The following is a 19,440-nucleotide window of genomic DNA, read 5'->3' as shown; positions in this document are numbered from 1 at the left end:
GTGAGGAAACACATCCAAGAATTCTTGAACCAGCACATCTCCACCCCCTGAGAGTTAGAAGAGTATATGCAGTGGTGGGTTTGTCAGGAAGGAGCCCTTCAGTAAAATTAAGAGTGTGTGGTCTACTTGACGTGTTACTAATCAGCTGTTGCCTGATTTCATTCAGTGTGTCTGGCTTCGTATATGTACATTATTAATTCATGCTCTGAACAAAAACTTCCAGATGTGTAACTCTAAATGTAAACACTACAGGAGCATTCTTCATGAACTGCCCCGGGGAAGTGGGACATTTACCACTTGCCCACACTTACAAGCATATAGGTCTTGGGAACTAACTTACTGATCTTTAAAGCAGGCTCTGAGGGCCTATGTTGCCTTCAGAAACGAGACCATAGTTTCCCTAACACTTCCAACAGCTTTGCTTTAAGACACAAAACACTGCTCCCTACCTTACGATATAAGATAGCCTCCCACCCCTTGTTATCAATAATAGACATTTGTTTAATCTAATTTAGTCATACCAGACCCGCCCACAATTCAGTCTCTTCTTACTTAATTCCTGACCAGTCATGATTCTGAGGTCCTAGTGAGCTCTTAGTTGAGTACTATGGAAAAAAAGAAAAAAAGAAAGATTACTCAGCGTTAAATTTGAGAGCTTGTATCCTCATGAATGTTTCTACCCAGAAAAAAGGAAATAAAGTTTTGTCTAGAAGAAGTAACAATGAAGTGGACGGAAAGTGGAAGATTGGAATTGGTATTATAAATTAGTCTTCCAGAAACTTGAGAAATAATTCAGCTTCTAAAGTATTTATCTGTGCTTTCAGAAATATTTACATACATGATTTTACTTGCTTCATTAGATATGGTTTTCTCATATTTCAGATATTTCTGATTCATCTGATATCTGCTTTCTCAAGAAGAGTAAAAGTATTGCCACTTTGATAATAAATATAGTGAAATGTAAGATGAAACAATGCCCAGAAGTTATGAACACATATATATATACCTCTTTCTCCTAACAGTCCAGTTTTTGGTGATACCTATTTTTCTGTAGCTGTACATTGAAAATACCACTGAGTGGTATAATTTTATAAAGGTAGTGCTTTCCTTTCTTAAACTAAAAATTGATGAGGAAAAAGTCTCATCTTATTCTTCTCTCTTTTTTTAACTGAATCACATCAAAATCCAGTCTTTGGTTCTACCACATTTCTGAAGCACAAGTCCACATACACACACACACACACACACACACACATTATACACACAGCGCTACGTGTTCACCATTTAGTGTTATAGGTTGATTCTATAAGATACTATAAAGTTATTCTTGAGTCCCTAAGTCATACTTATTTTTGAGGAGAAAGGCTAGCCTTTGTAGCCTTGGACTGTGTTTTTGGCATGCTCTTCCTTGGTGTTTCTAAGGCAGTCATCAATGGGACAGCCTCTTTCCAGATCATTTCATTTAGCTTTCCTGTGTTCATAAACCCAAACCAGCCCTCTGTCAACTTAGGCAGAGTCAGATACTATGAGAATGTATTTTCCTAACATCACTATTCTTGATTTTTCCACATAATCTAGTTTCCCTTCTAGCTCACTTTCTATGTGTAGACCAGTTCTGACATTTGAAGCCCCAAAGCAGAAGCTGTTGACATACAAAATTATTTTCTTCCTCAGTGGAAATGCTCCTTTTTATTATGTACATTTAGAGCACAAGGCATTGAGGTCACATTGCCTTTAAGTAAAAAGAGAGGTAATCTTAGTATTATGTCTCCCCTTTCCTCCAAGATCCCACCATTTGTAGGATGTTGGTAATTGACATTTTGAAAGAACAGTGCCTGTAATTTGCAACAATTCTTGAACAGCTCTGGTACTTTCCCTGCCAAGGGTGGATCACTTAAGCAAATAATAAAGTTCCTTTACCCTTCATTTCTGTTTACCCCCCAAAGAGTGATGCAATAAAAAAGTTACTGTAACTCTCAAGATCACTTTAGCACTCAGAAAAATCCAGACCACCTTGTATTTTTAATAAGAGATTACATATACATATGTAATTACTGTGAAAGCTTTCACAAATTGCAGCAAACATTAAGAAATGCTTTCTCTGCTGTAAAATACAGCATCGATCACCACTAAGCAAGGGCGCACTTTTTTTTCCTGCCCTATAGCAACTCTTTTCACTTTTTATGAAAAGGTGTTGATTAGCTTTTATTTATGCTATACATACTTAGAGTATCCAACTGAGTGAGGAACCAAACTCGTTTATGTGATCTGCTTGGAGGCAGTTCAAGGGATGTAGAATCAGAATTGTAACAGAATAGCACTGAACAATGGAAAGTCAGGGAAACACTCTACCCTCCCCTCTCCTCAGTGAAGTGCAGGGCTTGGAAACATAAGTGTTCCAAGTGAATTCCATTTCCTAGGGGTCTTTAGATGTACCTTTCATCCAACAACTGTATGTTTCATCATCTGTATTGGAAAATCCCTTACTCCTTGTGTGAGAGGTAGTTTGTTCATCTAAGTGCTACTGAGAGAAGTTGATTGTTTCTTTTTGCTTCAGAAAGTAGCCTCAGACTGAGCATTCAGTGTTTTACTATCAGAGACTAGGGATAGGGCTAGGTAATCATTTCCAAGAGAGATAAACAGGTATCAGAGTATATAAAAAATCTCTAGGTAGTCTCAACATAGTCATTCATGGCAAGAGTCACTTCAGGGTGCATACCAAATGCTTATTTTTTTAAAAAAATTTACTTATTTATTCATGAGAGCCACAGAGAGAGGCAGAGACACAGGCAGAGGGAGAAGCAGGATCCTTGCAGGTAGCCCCAGAGAGACATGATCCCAGGATCACGTCCTGAGCCGAAGGCAGATACTCAACCAGAGGCTCAACCACTGAGCCACCCCAACTGCTTATTCTTGAGGAAGTGTCTTTTCTGAATGACACCTTTGCCTCCCCCATGGGGGTCTTTTATTTTTTCTTCGAACTTTCATATATGTGGGTACTTATTCTGTGTGAGACAGTATTTCAGTAGTTGGCAATACAGTGATGAACAAAACCATTAAGATTCTCTCCTCGAGACTCCTATTGAAAGGAAACCATAAAAATCCAATATGCAAATAGGTAAATATGACAGTTGCAGGCTGTAGTAATGGCTCTGGAGGAGACAGGCTGGTGTGCCAGAGAGTAACAGAGTGTGAACAGGGAGTGAGCAATAAGTTGGGTGGTCTGGAGGCCTCTCAGAGAAGGTGACATATGAACTGAAATCTGAAGAATAAAAGAGAAAGAACCACATACACAGAAAGAAGGGAAGAGCACATGTTGTGATTGTTGATAATAACTTATGTTGTATCCAGAATTCTATTAGATTTAAAGTTATTTGGCACAGAGATGTATTTACTGGTCTATGTCCTGCAGCATCTGAATGAGGCATTCAGGTAAGATTTGCCCCAGGAAACTCTTATTAAATTAAATAGATCAATCATGATGGCAGTAAAAGAGAACTATCATAAGGCGCTATTCTGCACAGTTCTTTGAATGATAGTCCAAAATACTAGATCTTAAACTTCTGAAATAAAAGATTAATGCTTGATTGGATGTTTTTACACAGTTGCATTAGTATCTTTTAAGTATAACAGCACCTGAATAGCAAAGTAGGCAGACAACTGACTGATGCATATACAAAAGAAGCTGTTTGTTCAGTTTGCCATTTTGTTCTAGAAAACATGCATGACTCAGATGCTATCCTCTGAACACAGACATGCTGGTTGAAAGTCTCTTCTGTATGTCAGGGTTAAGGGACTCACAGTATTTTCACATGGCATTTCAGTGTGTAGAACATGTTGTTATTCTCACTTTCCCCCCCATGAATTCTTCCGTTATGACTTTGAAGGGAAGAAAATACTTTCTACTTTCATATTTGCATAAGACCAGGGGATGTAAGAGCTGGAAAGGGTTAAGGAGTGAGGAATCGCTATTATCACCTGGGGCGAGACTACCCCTGAATTCAGAGTTCTGCTACTGACATCATGGGGGACCTGGGGCAAATTAGGTTCAGTTTTCTTATTTGTAAAATGGGGCCATAACACTAGTGGGTGTGGTGTTTAAATGAATGAATGCACGTAAAGTGCTATGAAAGGAGCGTGGCACGTATAAAGGTCAAAGTGTTTTATATTACTATCTAGTTCACAGGTCTAAAGATCCCCATAGGCCAGATTTATTCCCTAAGTAAGTTGACTGGCACAGTGTTTCAAATATTTTTTCAGAATTCCCAACATTTAGAAATAGAATTATTTCCTAAAACAACTAGATTTTCTGCTTTTGAAAAACTCAGAGGCCTGGCAACACTGGGCTCACATACTCACATGGCAGCTATCAGCCGTCTATGAGCGGTGGTCATTCCTTTTATTCTGAACCTGTCCTCCAATTTACCATAGCTTCCACCATTCTCTATGGTACCCCTGATACTGAAGGGCTACCCACCAATCTTAACAACATACAAGTATTTAACTTACTGTCCCTCTCTGTCTAGAGCAGAAGAGTTTTGACAGATTTTGTATTCGTGTTGGATATGCCAAGCAGAGGTGAGGAACAGACAAATACAGAGAGCAATTGCAGTGAAAAATGTTCCTTAGCCAATTGTACTGTCTTAAAATTGAAATCCTGCAAAGCAAATATGTAAAAGTCACAACCTGTATCATATTACGTTTAAAAAGAGGCTTATATGATAGTTGTATTTTGAATATCTCTATTGAAATGTTGCATCCATCATTTCCATGCAATTACTTCTTGAAAACATTAATGCTCCTCAGTTCAAGCAATGTTTATTGTTTATCATGTACCAGGCACTTCTTCCTTTAACAGAGGACAAATATGATTAAGACAGTGTCCTTCTCTTAGAAGCTTATTTTCTAATGATTAAGACGAGTCCAAAAAGGATGTTGACATATATGCTAAAGTGTTCTCTATTTTTCTGTTTCTCTTTAACTCAAGGGGAGTTTATATCACCCCAAATCCATTCCCAGTATGAGGCTGTGAAGTGAATTTTAGTTAATAAATATAAACAATTTAATACTGCTGAAGTTTTCATTTGAGCCAGGCATTTTGTAAAGTGACTTTTATCTTCCAAAATCTTATGTTTGATTTTTACATCAATGGCAATAAGCAAACGACAAGGAAAGGCAACTCCTCCCCCACTGTTTTCTAGCTTTATTAATGCAAAGAACTCATTTTGAGCCATGGAGTGGAATATACCTTGTTGGGAAAGGGTTTCAGAGTCCTGTTAAATGTTAAAGACCGTGCTGGCAGTTGGGAGTTTCCGTAATGTAATCTAAGCAATCATTTCCTGGGAAGGTTCCAAAGTTGCTGAGTAATTAATTTAGCATACCAGGTTAAAAAACAAATTTCAGTCTCTAGAGAGGCAGGGTATATTGTCTGCATAATTAGGTGTTCAGTGCATATAGTTTTAACTTGGTAATTCAAACGAATACTGTTAGCATAATTATGCTACAGACAGTTCACAACACTACAGACTTAAAAATTAATCTCTATAATCTTTAATCTCTAATCCTGGCTTTAAAAATTCAGCTTTCATAATTATTCTGTTATATTCCCTTCTCTCCATGATGGGATACATCTTACACCGAGAACAGAGAAGAGATCTGTGTACTTTGCATCAGCTAAACTTTGCCAAATCAAATCATTTATACACATGCACCCCAATAGCTTACTTCACAGTTAGGTCAGTTCTCACAAAAGTCGCACACCTGTAACTTTATCTAAACTCCTCCACTCAGGAAAAGAACAATTCATAATACCGCTGGCCAATGTAGAAATGTGAATTTTTAGAAGTAAGTCCTCCTGCATGTGCTTACCATAATTATAGAGAAGGGAATTTGAGATCTGTTCTGTGAATTTTGAGCCAGTTTTTGCTCTGAACATAATAATGAGGCAGAATGAAACAAAATGTAGCTGTTCCCTCTCCAGAGCATTTCATACTTTCCTCCCTATTCCTATAAAAAACATTCTGCAGGTTGCTCAGGTTCACCAAATACATGGTGCCAAACTGGAACAGCAAGTAACAGTGGAAATTAATTTAAACACCATTTACTTAACCTCGTAGAACCTTCATTAGTGGTTGATGGGTAAAGAGGAATTTTCTCTTTATAAGAGTTAATTTTAAAGAAAGATCTTAAAAAAAAGATCTTATGGGGCAATGTGAGTGGCTCAGTCGATTAAGCATCTGACTCTTTTTGAAAAAAGGATTATTTATTTATTTATTTATTTATTTATTTATTTATTTATTTATTCATGAGAGACAGAGAGAGAGAGAGGCAGAGGGAGAAGCTGGCTCCATATAGGGAGCCTGACGTGGGACTTGATCTCGGGTCTCCAGGATCACTCCCTGGGCTGAAGGCAGCGCTAAACCGCTGAGCCACTGGGGCTGCCCATTAAGCATCTGACTCTTAATCTCAGGGTCAAGAGTTCAAGCCCTATGTTGGGATCCATCTGGGCATGGAGCCTGCTTAAAGAAAGATCTTAAAGGACTGTACACATTATAATTATACAAATAAGTAAAAAATATGAAATTAAGGAAGAAATAAAACAGTACTATTTGTTTTATATGATAATGTGTCAACATGCACAAAAATTTGGTTAAGTCAACATTACTCCTTTGACTCACCACAAAGTCTAAGTTCATGTTGAAGTTTTTTTTTTTAAGATTTTATTTATTTATCCATGAGAGACAGGGGGAGAGAGAGAGAGAGAGAGAGAGAGAGAGAGAGAGAAGCAGGCTCCATATAGGGAGCCTGATGTGGGACTTGATCCCCGGTCTCCAGGATCACTCCCTAGGCTGAAGGCAGTGCTAAACCGCTGAGCCACCCAGGCTGCCCAATGTTGAAGTTATTTTAAAGACCAAGCTAGTTGGATTTAGATCAGTGAAATTTTGTTAAGCATCTAGGTTTTTTTTTAACATCACCAATTTCTAAATTTTGCCTACTCTGTAACTTGATGCAACAAACAAAATACTATAATTATGGCTTTCTAGTATACATACCTTCAAATAAAACTTTACATAATTGAAATTAATTTTTTGGCTTAAAATGGTAGCTGCATATTAATTATTAATAAAAAATGTGTCACTGATTCTGAAAATCCTTAGGAATGTTTAGTTTGTTTTCACATCATTAGAAGTAGTTTTGAAGGAATGATTGGCAGGATTACAGAAATGTTGGTTATTTATAATTTACATAAACAATGATAAATGTGCATTACAAGGCAATGGTCTTATTTCATAGGCTTTTGTCTGTTTTACAATCTTATGTATCAGTGAAGGCCTTTTTTTTTTTTTTTTTGCATTTTGATTGAAGAATGGATAAGTATCTCATAAGCACTTACAGAGTTATCAAATAGTGACCCAGTATTCCTTTTTTGTCTTAGTCCCTGAGATTTGCATGCTAGTAGGGAAGAGCACAAGCATGTGTGTGTGTACACTCCGGAAACATAGATGTAACTCTGCAATCAAAACTTTTAAAGCCTTTCTCATTCTTCCTTTCCCAAAGTGTTTGTTATCCAGTAAATTACACAACATAAGCTCCTTCTAGCAGTAAACCAGTTCCCACGTAAGTCACCATGCATACAACCCATCTCAAGATTTTAAAGCTTTATTTTTTTCATTTAGAAACATAGGCTACACTGAAAATACTAATGTATTTAGAACTATAAGAAAAGGTAACAATATGTATTTCTGGTCATGATGCTAGCTGATTTTAATTTTAAAATGTCATGAATGCCAAAAGGGCATTCTTTTTAATGCTTCTAAAACCTTAAATTGCTGTTAAATCTTAAGTGCTATTAAAGTCTTAATTTCTGACACTATAAATTATAGAATTTGTGAGTTGTTATTCTGTGCCAAGCACACATGTGTCTATGTGAATCTCACCATTGCCTGAGTATGTGTATAATGCAGTCTCTGGGCCCCTGTGACAGCTAACTTCTCTTCTGTAAACTCACATAACATTTCAAAATTCCATATGTAATCCTGCCTTGAAGGTAATAAAGGAAATGACTTGTAGTTTAAGGCAGTGTTTATGTGAATGTTACCATGTTGGATAAGAAGAAAACATTCAATTTATCAGATTACCTCTTGCTCTTCTAAGTGACTTTGCTCCATGGTATAGTAAATAGTCCTTTGTGAAACTAGTTCTGTTAGCATAGTCTAGAGTTAGGTATCCTAAATTAAGGAAAATAGCTGAAGAGTGATTTGGTCAACTTTTCATAGGATTTTCCAAATCTGGGAACATTTTAAAGTGTGACATCAGGTCAGCTTTTATTCTGAGTATTGAAACTTTCCAACTATGGAAAAATACCAATTTTCATTTTTGTCTGTGCTTAAAACTAGCCCGTTAGCTACAGTTACTCAAGAAGGACACATAAAACTGAGACATAACCCTGTGGATTTAATTATTTTTCAATTCCATTGAAATTTATTCATTATAGTCATATTCATGATTCTGGTTTGGCAAACCTTTGGCCTATCTTTATAAGCTCCCTAGACTTCTCTGTAAGAATTGAACCTTTCCAGAGTAATTATCCTTTATAGTTTTCTTTTATAGGATTGCAATTATAAATTTAACTGTAGACATAATATCCCTATGTGAAACTTCATCTCAAATTTCTTTGTATTGCAGCTAGTAAGTCTGCAAATTAAAATTTCCCTGTTTGGTAACAAATGGTGCTACCTTTTGGTGCTGAGAGGCATTGAAATGGGTGGAAATTGTACATAAATATGACTTTTTTTCCCATCTTGTCAGTAGCCATTCCAAATCAGAAACTAACTAAGGTAATATAATAAAGGGTCTGGAGGCACACAAATCTAACATTTGACCCAAAAGAATATATTTAAATTGTATGGGCTTAGATACCTTGACCTTAGATAATAAGGCCTATCTTGTGAGGTGCCTTGCACAATGATTACCAAGGCTAGGAGTTTAATAAATGAGATATATAAGTATAAAAAGTGTTAAAAAGTAACTCAGTGGCCTCTTTTATTCTGATAATTACAAAATACACTTATTCTGATCATTACTAAGTACATTTCCATGTTATCAACAGCTACATGAAATTGTCCAAAGACACAGAAACCAGTTAATTTTAATTCACTTAATTAAAAAAGAAATCTGAAAAAAATAAAAATAAATCTGTGTACTGAGCTGATTAAATAATTTTAAAATGAGAGACATGGGTACACAGAGATGGAATTATAACCAAACCCCCATATTTGTGTGTTTTGTACAATCCACTAGTTGCTTTGTTTTTTAATTATAAAAATGATAGTATAATTTTAACCCTTCACTTTTATATGGTTGGGGAATAATATCAAGCCGTATTTATTTTTTCTTTGAGGAACTTCAGAGGAACTGTAAGAACTTTTCAGGTGATGTACTATGCAGACCTGCTTGCCTTTTTCTCACCACATGCACGTAATACTTCAGAAAATGTCAATGAAATAACACGTGCAGTGGGATGAAGGACCATTTTGTGTTCGCTTTCAACTTTATACTTCTGTATTGCAACTAATACTGTTACTTTCTAAAATCCAATATTTCAAAGTCCTAGAAATCAGGTGCAAATATTCTGATCTCTAATCCTCTTCTTTTCAGACTATAAAAATCAAGTAAGACAAATGAGAAGTAAAGATGATATAAATCACATCAAATAAGAGAAACATAGTTTTAGTTCATTTCCTTGTGGATCAAACCACTAAACAGTAAAACAAAACAATTAAGAAATGTATATATGTATATATAAATCAAGTCATCACTTACATCTTATTATCTTTATTGTACTTAAAACATATAGCAAAAGTCACCATCAGAGTCCTTTATTGGTCGAGAGAAGAGGTCAAATTCTCAATCATACATTGGACGACCAATTCAGCTCGACAAGATTTTGATGTCTAAAGTGAAAGTGCCACACACGTTTGTCATCCACTCGTACACCAGGCCCACGGTATGCCAGTACTGCAAGAAGCTTCTCAAGGGGCTCTTCAGGCAGGGCCTGCAGTGCAAAGGTAAGGAGGATCTTGCCACTGGACACTTGTCACCAACCAGACTTTGATCTGGAAAGTAATCCTCATCAATTTGAAATTACTGTTCTTTTTCTTAGTTCACAGCTTCTCTTTATGTTGAATTCTTGTTTTTGTTTTTTTTTTTTCCTTTTACAATCATTGTGATCAGACTGCAGATTCAACTGTCACAAACGTTGTGCATCAAAAGTACCAAACAACTGCCTTGGCGAAGTGACCATTAATGGAGGTAAGCTGAAGTTCAGTAATCACATCCATGCTTCTTCCCTGTTCAAGAGTGTGTCCATAATGACTTAGCAGAATTTTTTTTTTTTTTTTCTGTTGAGATACTTATGACCAAGCCCAAAGTAAATGACGGGCTCGGTTTGTTCTGTTTTACTGTAGAAAAAGCACTCGTCATTGAGTTTTGATAAAAACCAAAAAGCTTTGCTTGATTTTTATGTAGTGCACAGCTAGTACTGAAGACTTGAATGTCCAGAATTTCCTTCATAACTTTTCTTAATAACTCCTTCCCTAGTTTGTTCAGAAATTTACAAAATGTTGGACTGCCTGCAAGTTATAGCTGTCAGTCTCTTTTTCTCCATCCTTCTCATTCCAAACATTGAGACAAAGATTCATTTTTCTTCCCTGTCAAGGGAGGGAAGAATCAGAGACTGACCCATCAGGAAATAATCACCCACTTCCTTCATCCATTATATGTGTGCTTCTTAACTTGAATCTTTAATAATAATAAAAAGAACTTTATTCAGCCAATTAAAAATATATATTGTTTTTTATATTTGGGAATATTCTTTTGGTAAAACTCTAGCTGTAAAAATATTAAAAATTAACTGTAAACATTAGCTTTGAAAAATTAACTCCTAAGAAAAATACCATGTCCTTTCTTCCCAAGTAGTATTCTTAATGGAGTCTTAGCAAAATATTTGACTTAGTACCCCACGCTAACTTTTTCTCTAGACAGTGGACTTCCTTATACCTTCAGTCTAATGTCAGTTTTGTGATTCCTCTGGAGAAAAAAGTCATGGACAGAAAGAAGACCAGAGAAACAAATTGAGTAGTTTGTTGCTAAAACTCTGAAGAATAAATGCTTATCTTTGCTCTAGAACTTTCTTCTCTAGAAGAAATATATACCTAGAAGAAAAAGAGAAATCTCTCCAGGAAAGCATTCCTAAGCTAGTTTCTGCTTTGAAGATTTATGAATTAGCTGCCAAAATGGAAAGCTTGGCAGTGTTCCCACCTTCTCTGGCATGTGGAATTGACTTTGTTCAGGCCCAGGAAATGTCAGTACGTTCTTGATAACTGGAATGAAGGGGAAACAGTGCAGTTTTTGATATTGTTGATTACTTTGAAATTGCATTTTCCCGTACAGTTAAAAAATCTGGTAAAATGTGAATTTCCCAAGGTTGGCAGGCTGAGGTCCCTGATCTATTATCCGGTTTTAAAATAAGTACTCTGTATTAGGAAGTACAGTTGACGCTTGAATAACTCAGGGTTTGGGGACACCAACCCCCCCCCCCATGCAGTTGAAAATCTGACTAGAGCTTTTGGCTTCCCCAAAACTTGACTAATAGCTGACTGTTGACCAGAATCCTATTAATAACATAGTTGATTAGCACATATTTTATATTTACACGTATTATATATTCTTACAATCAAGTAAGCTAGAGAAAAGAAAATGTTATTAAAATCATAAGGAAGAATATATACATTTACAGTACTGTATTGATCAAAAAAAATCTGTGTGTATGTAAGTGGACCTACACAGTTCAAATCCATGTTGTTCAAAGGTCAACTGTAATTATAATTTATTGCATTACCATCAAATGCATGATGACAGGATTCAGTATTACTTCAAATATCAAATATCTTAAGTATTTAAAAGCTGCTGCTTATGTGACCAATGTAATATATTGGAATCCATGATTTTTTTTTTAATTTTTATTTTTTGGAATCCATGATTTAAAAAGTTACTAGAATAGCAAGAATTAATGACCCTGAGTCTTCTTGCATGTGAAAATTTCCCTCATCCTCCTATGTACCCCTTTTTTCCCACCAGGGCTGTGCTTCTGAGATATACCAGTTTCCTTCTCACTCATTCCTGGTATCACTTTGCTTCCTAGAACTTTGCCTCTATCCCACCCTTGGCTTCCTGCCATGGCTGTTATGTCTTTTTATGGTTTTAGGCTTAGGGGCATGAAAAAGAAACATCTGCTTGTAAAATATTTTCATCCTCTGATAATTTCAGATACTTGTGAATTAAAACTTAAGAAAGAGAAGATAAATTCTTGAAATAAATATTTTTTTAGAGCTTCCAATTGATATGTTGTAGGATTGCCTGACTCTCTTAAGCCCTGACTCTAGGATTCCAGGCTTATCTTCATGGATGCAAAACAATTTTTTAGATTTGCTTAGCCCTGGGGCAGAATCGGATGTGGTCATGGAAGAAGGGAGTGATGACAACGACAGTGAAAGGAACAGTGGGCTCATGGATGACATGGAAGAGGCAATGGTTCAAGATGCTGAGGTGGTGATGGCAGAGTGCCAGAATGACAGTGGGGAAATGCAGGACCCAGATCCCGACCCTGAGGACTCCAATAGAACCATCAGGTGAGGGCCTCACTCCCAGCCTCACTCCAGCAGGGGGATTTACTTTTTAAGATTCTTTGCTATTTTAATCTTTTGAAAAAGAAATTTAAAGTGTGTCCTTGATTTGATTATGAACTGTAGAGGAACCATAGAGGAGAGCCAGTGGAGTAAGGAGGTCTGGAGCACCTTGGAGAGGTGTAGTTTTGCATCCTTTCCTAGCATTGCCTCTTTCTGTGATCCTTTTTCTTTGGCATGTGAGAGATACTACTATTTGCAAACCACAGGTTTACTACTAAATTAGTTTTTATTCAGAGATCATTGTGTAGACTTGCAAAAATCAGGGGCCAACCTCAGTGGACACCATCTATCTTACAGCTGGGCCTAATACAAATATTACATATGTCTACATCTTACTGTTTTTTATTTTATTTCAGAAGTAATGTGAAATTTTGTATTTGGAGTTTAATTATCTATTTTTCTTGATTACTAGATGATCCCCATTGTTTATATCAGGGATTGGCACACTATGGCCAATGAAGCTGCTGCCTGCTTTGTAATAAAGTTTTATTTGAAATATAGGCATGCAAAAAAATAAAAAAGAAATAAAAAATAAAAGAAATATAGGCACGACCATTCATATTGTCTGTTGCTACTTTTGCACTACAATGGCAGAGTTAAGTATTCTGCAGAGCTTAAGAATGTTTATACCTGGTCCTTTGCAGAAAAAGTTTCCCATTCTCTGTGTTCAAACTTCTGTGTCCATTTTACAAATGCCATATTTACTGGCAAACTGAAATTGTTCATGAGAGTAGAGTAATAAAATAATTGGATTTTTTTCCATTTAATGGCATAAGAAATATACTGGAAAATATTAGTCTTGTGACGGAACTATCTTTTGAAGGTATACATTTCTGTAGTATCAAGGTGGGGGGACCTGTTGGGGGAGGTGCTTGCATATATACATAAGGGTTAGGGAAGAAGACAGGAACAGACAAAGACAGAAAGGAAAGGCAAAGAAAGATGAAGAATCAACATAATTCTATGAACAATAGTTATTTAAAAGATAATTTAAATAACAGATTCTACTTTTTATGAAATTATTCAGACTTAGATTCATGTTGTATGATATTATGCACATGAATAATATTTTGCCTGTAGTATGTGATAAGTAAGCAAATAAGCTTTTATGTGTGATTCTGAATACTGTGGCCTCAGTACACTAAGACAGTAATCTATCTGATGTTTACCTGAAAACTGAGCACCATGCAGTTCAACCTAAAAACTAAGGTGATTATTATCCTGCCTCAGGATTCTTAAAGTGTACATGTAAAGTGCCTATCACTCAGAGTAATCCAGATTGTGAACCATAGTATTCTGACAATACATTTCACCAAAAATGGGATGTGAATGTTTTTTGACTTTCACTCTAAAATAGCTGAAATAAGGTTTTGTGCAGGAAAAGATCTGTATCTAAAAACATTTCTCTCCCAAAATATTTTGACTTTTCAAGTCCATCAACAAGCAACAATATCCCGCTCATGAGAGTAGTGCAGTCTGTCAAACACACAAAGAGGAAAAGCAGCACAGTGTTGAAAGAAGGATGGATGGTCCACTACACCAGCAAGGACACACTGGTAAGACCCACAGTCAGCAACTTTCTCTCAGCTTGCTAGCTTTCATGAGAAGAATTGCTAATGCCTTGTCAAGATTGGGGGGACGTGTGAGTTACCAGGAGCAAACCTCTGCTCAGGCATGGCATAGGATTAGGTGGAACCGTGTTAACAGTCTGTGGGTGTCGGATGTAGTTAAGCAAGCAACTGAGTTAGAAAAAAGTGTAGACAGCAGTGTCAGGGAAACAAAGTCATTTAACTCTGTTACTTGAAATGATCTCCAAACAACTCGAATGTCTTCCTGTTATTTTGTAGCAGTCAGAAAAATGACAGTCTGTGCTCCTTTGTGATTCGGAATTTAAAAAAAATAACAACACTGCATTTTAGGGAGAGAGGAAATAATGATAACTGTTATATACTTTTAAAATCCTTAATTAAGTCTTCACTTAAAAACTGACCTATTTGGGAAAGCAGTGATCCTGTATTTTATTAGATAAAGGACGACATGTTTTAATTTTTTAAATGTAGTCTGGGGTGTTCACTACTACAGATTTTTCTGATAGGTGATGAATGGGATTGTACATGTGTGTAAGAGAGAAAAAAGTGATCTTCATTTTTGTTGAACTAATTGACATTGGCAACAAGCATCTTTCTCAGTGCTTTCCTCACCACCTCCTATTTGTAGTATCCCCAACATTTCTTTAGATATATAGATACCCATAACCTAATTATTTTATCTATAATATCAGTCTTCTCTACTAGAGAGAGATTTACATGACTTACTATAGGAAACACTTGAATATCATCTTCTAGTTATTCCTAGACATGGCATACATACAGCACTTAAAACATATTAAGTGGTTTAAGTATATTTCACTGGTGTAAGATTAGTTGTGAATGAATAAATGAATGAATTAATGAATACATAAATAAATAAATAGATAGATAGATAGATAGATAAATAGATAGATAAATAAATAAATAAATAGTTGTGGATGAGACCAAGAATACTAGTAGGGCTTTTTGGTCTAAAAGATATTTATTTATTTATTTATTTATTTATTTATTTATTTATTTATTCATTCATTCATTCACTCATTCATTTATTATGCAGGGAGCCCAATACGGTTCTCAATCCCAGGACCCTGGAATCAGGCCCTGAGTGGAAGGCAGACTCTTAACCCTGAGCCCACCCAGGCGTCCTGGGCTTTTTGGTCTAAAAAGATGAGTACACAGGCACACGCACACACACACACACACACTCACACACACACACACCCTAAAATCGTGGAGCATATATGCAGGCTGAACAAGGATCTTATCACCAAATCATGGAAGTTTAGATCAGTAGTGAACTTAAGAGAAGGTAGAAATTCATGCATTCTCCTGACTTTGAGTTGGAGTCATGGAGTCAGACTTGACTCAAACCCAACAAAATATTCTCTAGTTCTTCTGTAATATTCAGAATTCTTCCATCTCTAATGGTTGCCAGAAGACTTAACTAGATAAGCATGGAATTCCTTATGTTCTGAAATAATGAGTATACATAAATTTTACATCTCTTTAAAAAAATTTTTTTTTAATTTTTATTTATTTATGATAGTCACAGAGAGAGAGAGAGAGAGAGAGAGAGGCAGACACATAGGCAGAGGGAGAAGCAGGCTCCATGCACCGGGAGCCTGATGTGGGATTCGATCCCGGGTCTCCAGGATCGCGCCCTGGGCCAAAGGCAGGCGCCAAACCGCTGCGCCACCCAGGGATCCCAAATTTTACATCTCTTAATATCTCATTATCTCTTATATCTAATCCTTTTTCTTTTATTACAACTACAAATCCACCTCTAGCTCTGCAAGCAGGCAAATACATTTTAAAATAGAAATAATTAGGTGTGCTTGACTGGTGCAGTAGGTTAAGTGTCCCACTCTGGGTTTTGGCTTAGGTGGTGATCTTATGATCATGAGATCAAGCTCCTTGGGCTCTGTGTTCAGCAGGGAATCTGCTTCAGTTTCTCTCTGCCCCTCCCCACTGTGTGCTTGCACTCTCTCTCTAAAATAAAATAAAAAATCTAAAAATGGAAATAAAAAATAGAAATATTTACTATGCATGCACTGTCAGGCACTGCAATGGGTACAAACATATTATCTCCTTTATTACTCCTAACTCTCTGACATAGTTGTAGAAACTTATCACAAAATTGATAGTCATCTTCCAGAGTCTAAAATTAAGCATGAGTCTTCCTGGTCCAGAGCCCATGAACTTCCCACCATCAGATCTTGTGTTTCCATTGAGAACATGTTTTGGTTTTATCATTCTTATCATTTTTTTCATCTTGATAGTTTTTAAATTTTTAAAAGGTCCTAAATCTAACCTCTATTTCAGCGGAAACGGCACTATTGGAGATTGGATAGCAAATGTATTACCCTCTTTCAAAATGACACAGGAAGCAGGTACTACAAGGTAAGGGTGGCTCTTGCCTTGATTGGAGTCTCCTGCCCCCTCTTGTCTTCTCAGGGGAATATAGGGTATCAGGAATGCCAACTATGTCTAACAGACATGACTGTGTTGGGCTTGCTTCAAAAGATATTTTTCTGTAGTTTACAAATTTGGGGGGAATCAGGTTGTGACCCCAAGTTAGTCATTTGTGGATTTCAAATCTCCCTGAGGAGTGCTTCTGGCCCCATGAAACGGCAATGAGGAAGAGGAAGTTTAATTGAGTATATTAGATATGTGTCAACTAGAAATTCAAGGTCCATCAGATGAGCTACAAGAAAATTCTTGAAATCCACTACATCCAGCTTTTTTTTATTCCATCTATATAGTCTTGCAGCACATTACCCAGTGGGTTAAGAAACATTGTATGATGCCTCCATGCATTGCCAATATTCACAAGGAACACTTTCCTCTAGAGAAAAATTCGGCAGCAGTTTCCATTTTGTCTCTCTACATGAAATAATACAGATGTCATGTAATGTATCACCTAGTAAAATATGGTTCCAAAAGAAGTTCATAGTGAAAACAGTATATACTTGCTCCTTCAAATTAATGCAGCCTCAGCCATAGTTGATGTGACTTATCATGTATACTTAACACAGCTTTAATAGAAAAAGGAAACCTCATTATATTTTAAATTGAAAATTTATTTTAAAAGTTATTATTTCTTAGTCACTCCGTACCTCTAGGTAGACAATATGGTGATTAATTTTTTCAACTATCAAAATTGTCTTAAAAACAGTGCTTTTAAAACCAATCTCTGTGGTCTACCTCACTAAAACTGCTCATTTGGCTATATTATTATATTAACATCTATTGAATCAAATTATGTGATTCATTTTCAGTGTCTAAAAGGATAGTTAAAACTTAGAAACAGCCATGCATATCCAAGTGCATTTCAAAAGCTTTGTGATTCTACTGGACAGTTATAAAAATTAATCATTTATATTCTTAGATCTTGATGCAGGTTCAAAATAATTACTCCTATTCATACTTTTTCTTGCCATATGAACATAGTAAAAAAGTCACTTGAATTTTTCTGGCAAGAGGAAATGATAAAGTTTCTCCTAATAAAGGTATTTTGCAATTTCATATGAATGATGGCTATTTGAGGTGTCATTTGTCACATGTACCTAGCATGAATTTTATTTAAAAGTTTACATACTTTTGATAAACTGCAGTTATTACATTCTTTCTTTCACAGGAAATTCCTTTATCAGAAATTTTATCTCTGGAACCAGCAAAACCTTCAGCTTTAATTCCTAATGGGGCCAACCCTCACTGTTTTGAGATCACTACAGCCAATGTAGTGTATTACGTGGGAGAAAACGTGGTCAATCCTTCCAGCCCACCACCAAATAGCAGTGTCCTCACCAGTGGCGTTGGTGCAGATGTGGCCAGGATGTGGGAGATGGCAATCCAGCATGCTCTCATGCCAGTCATTCCCAAGGGCTCGACTGTAGGTTCAGGAACCAACTCACACAGTGAGTCTGCTCCAGTTTTGTGTCTGTAGAACAATTGAAGAGAGCCTCTTTGGGGATGACTTATTTTTTGAGTAAAAATAAGTAAAATAAAATAAGTAAAAATAATTCTTGAATAGAAGCTGCTACACCAGCTAAGATATCTCATTAAATTACCCTATTTTATTGTTTTCTTTATTTGATGTGGAAATTTGAAGAAATTCATGGAAACCATATCTATTAGGCAATAGAAACCTAGAGCTGTTGGTCATAAAAGAAGGAATAATCTAGTTAGCTTGAGTTTGATCTGGAATGCCAGTGTTGTTATTTGCAAATCTGAGTTAGCATGTTCCTTCCAAACCACCTAACATGGTACACTGTGCAGGATACTTGGTGTGCAGAATACTTGGAAATTCTTGATAATTATCTCCTGAGAAGAAATGTGTGTTCATTAGTAGAATGAGACAGATTTTACCAAAATGCAACCATGATCAAGTGTTGAGGATGAATTTTAAAAAGATATTTTAGAGGAATATCTATGTAAAAATGTGTGATTTTTAAATTTTATAATGGCTATGAATAACAAAGCCTATGGGGGAAAAGCCTATTTTTCATATATCAGTATGTTGTCTGGTGATCGATCACAACTTTTCAGTTGATGTGTAAACCAGTGTTTACATTGGTATAATTGTATACAATGTATAATCGTATACATTGGTATAATAAATAGATTATATATCTTTATTTGGTGCTAAGCATTTTACATGAGGTCTCTATTTTAATACCTAAAACAACCCTTACAGGTGGATGCTAATGATTTACCTGTGTTACAGGGGAGGAAATCAGGCCATAGAGAGATTAGGTTGTCGTAGCCTTACCAGAGCTATGAAACGGCAGCCAGCATTTCACCCAAGGCTTCATGACTTCAGACTCTAAACTGACAAAATACTGTTTTTCAAAGCCAAGTACAGAGTAAATCTGTAATTGTGAAAGAAAGAAATATTCTAATGAACACTTTCCTGGAAACATTTAATTGCTATAATGTAAAAACAGCCCTGCAGCTTGATTAGTAAGCATGTATCTATTTTGCTGTTACTTTTCTTACTTCTTTTGTGTATTTTTTAACATGTATTTCAGGGGATATTTCTGTGAGTATTTCGGTATCAAATTGCCAGGTTCAAGAAAATGTGGTAAGTATGCACCTACTAATAT

The 19,440-nt window shown here is 36.1% G+C and overlaps 1 protein-coding gene across 3 annotated transcripts in view; it reads left to right on the top strand.

Annotated features, from left to right (window-relative positions):
• Nucleotides 1-19,440, top strand: part of PRKD1 (protein kinase D1) — a 319,748-nt gene that overhangs the window by 252,643 nt on the left and 47,665 nt on the right. For all 3 annotated transcript variants that reach the window (XM_026007650.2, XM_026007651.2, XM_072761305.1), the window contains 7 exons: nucleotides 9,857-10,067; nucleotides 10,234-10,311; nucleotides 12,485-12,689; nucleotides 14,179-14,302; nucleotides 16,658-16,735; nucleotides 17,973-18,252; nucleotides 19,366-19,418. In XM_026007650.2, the coding sequence (XP_025863435.2) occupies nucleotides 9,857-10,067; nucleotides 10,234-10,311; nucleotides 12,485-12,689; nucleotides 14,179-14,302; nucleotides 16,658-16,735; nucleotides 17,973-18,252; nucleotides 19,366-19,418 (1,029 nt within the window). The remainder of the gene's footprint in view (nucleotides 1-9,856; nucleotides 10,068-10,233; nucleotides 10,312-12,484; nucleotides 12,690-14,178; nucleotides 14,303-16,657; nucleotides 16,736-17,972; nucleotides 18,253-19,365; nucleotides 19,419-19,440) is intronic.

This window comes from Vulpes vulpes, chromosome 6, assembly GCF_048418805.1.
Source record: "Vulpes vulpes isolate BD-2025 chromosome 6, VulVul3, whole genome shotgun sequence".
NCBI classification, from domain to species: domain Eukaryota; kingdom Metazoa; phylum Chordata; class Mammalia; order Carnivora; family Canidae; genus Vulpes; species Vulpes vulpes.
Note: the sequence above shows the minus strand (reverse complement) of the source record. Positions and strands in the feature narration are given on the sequence as shown.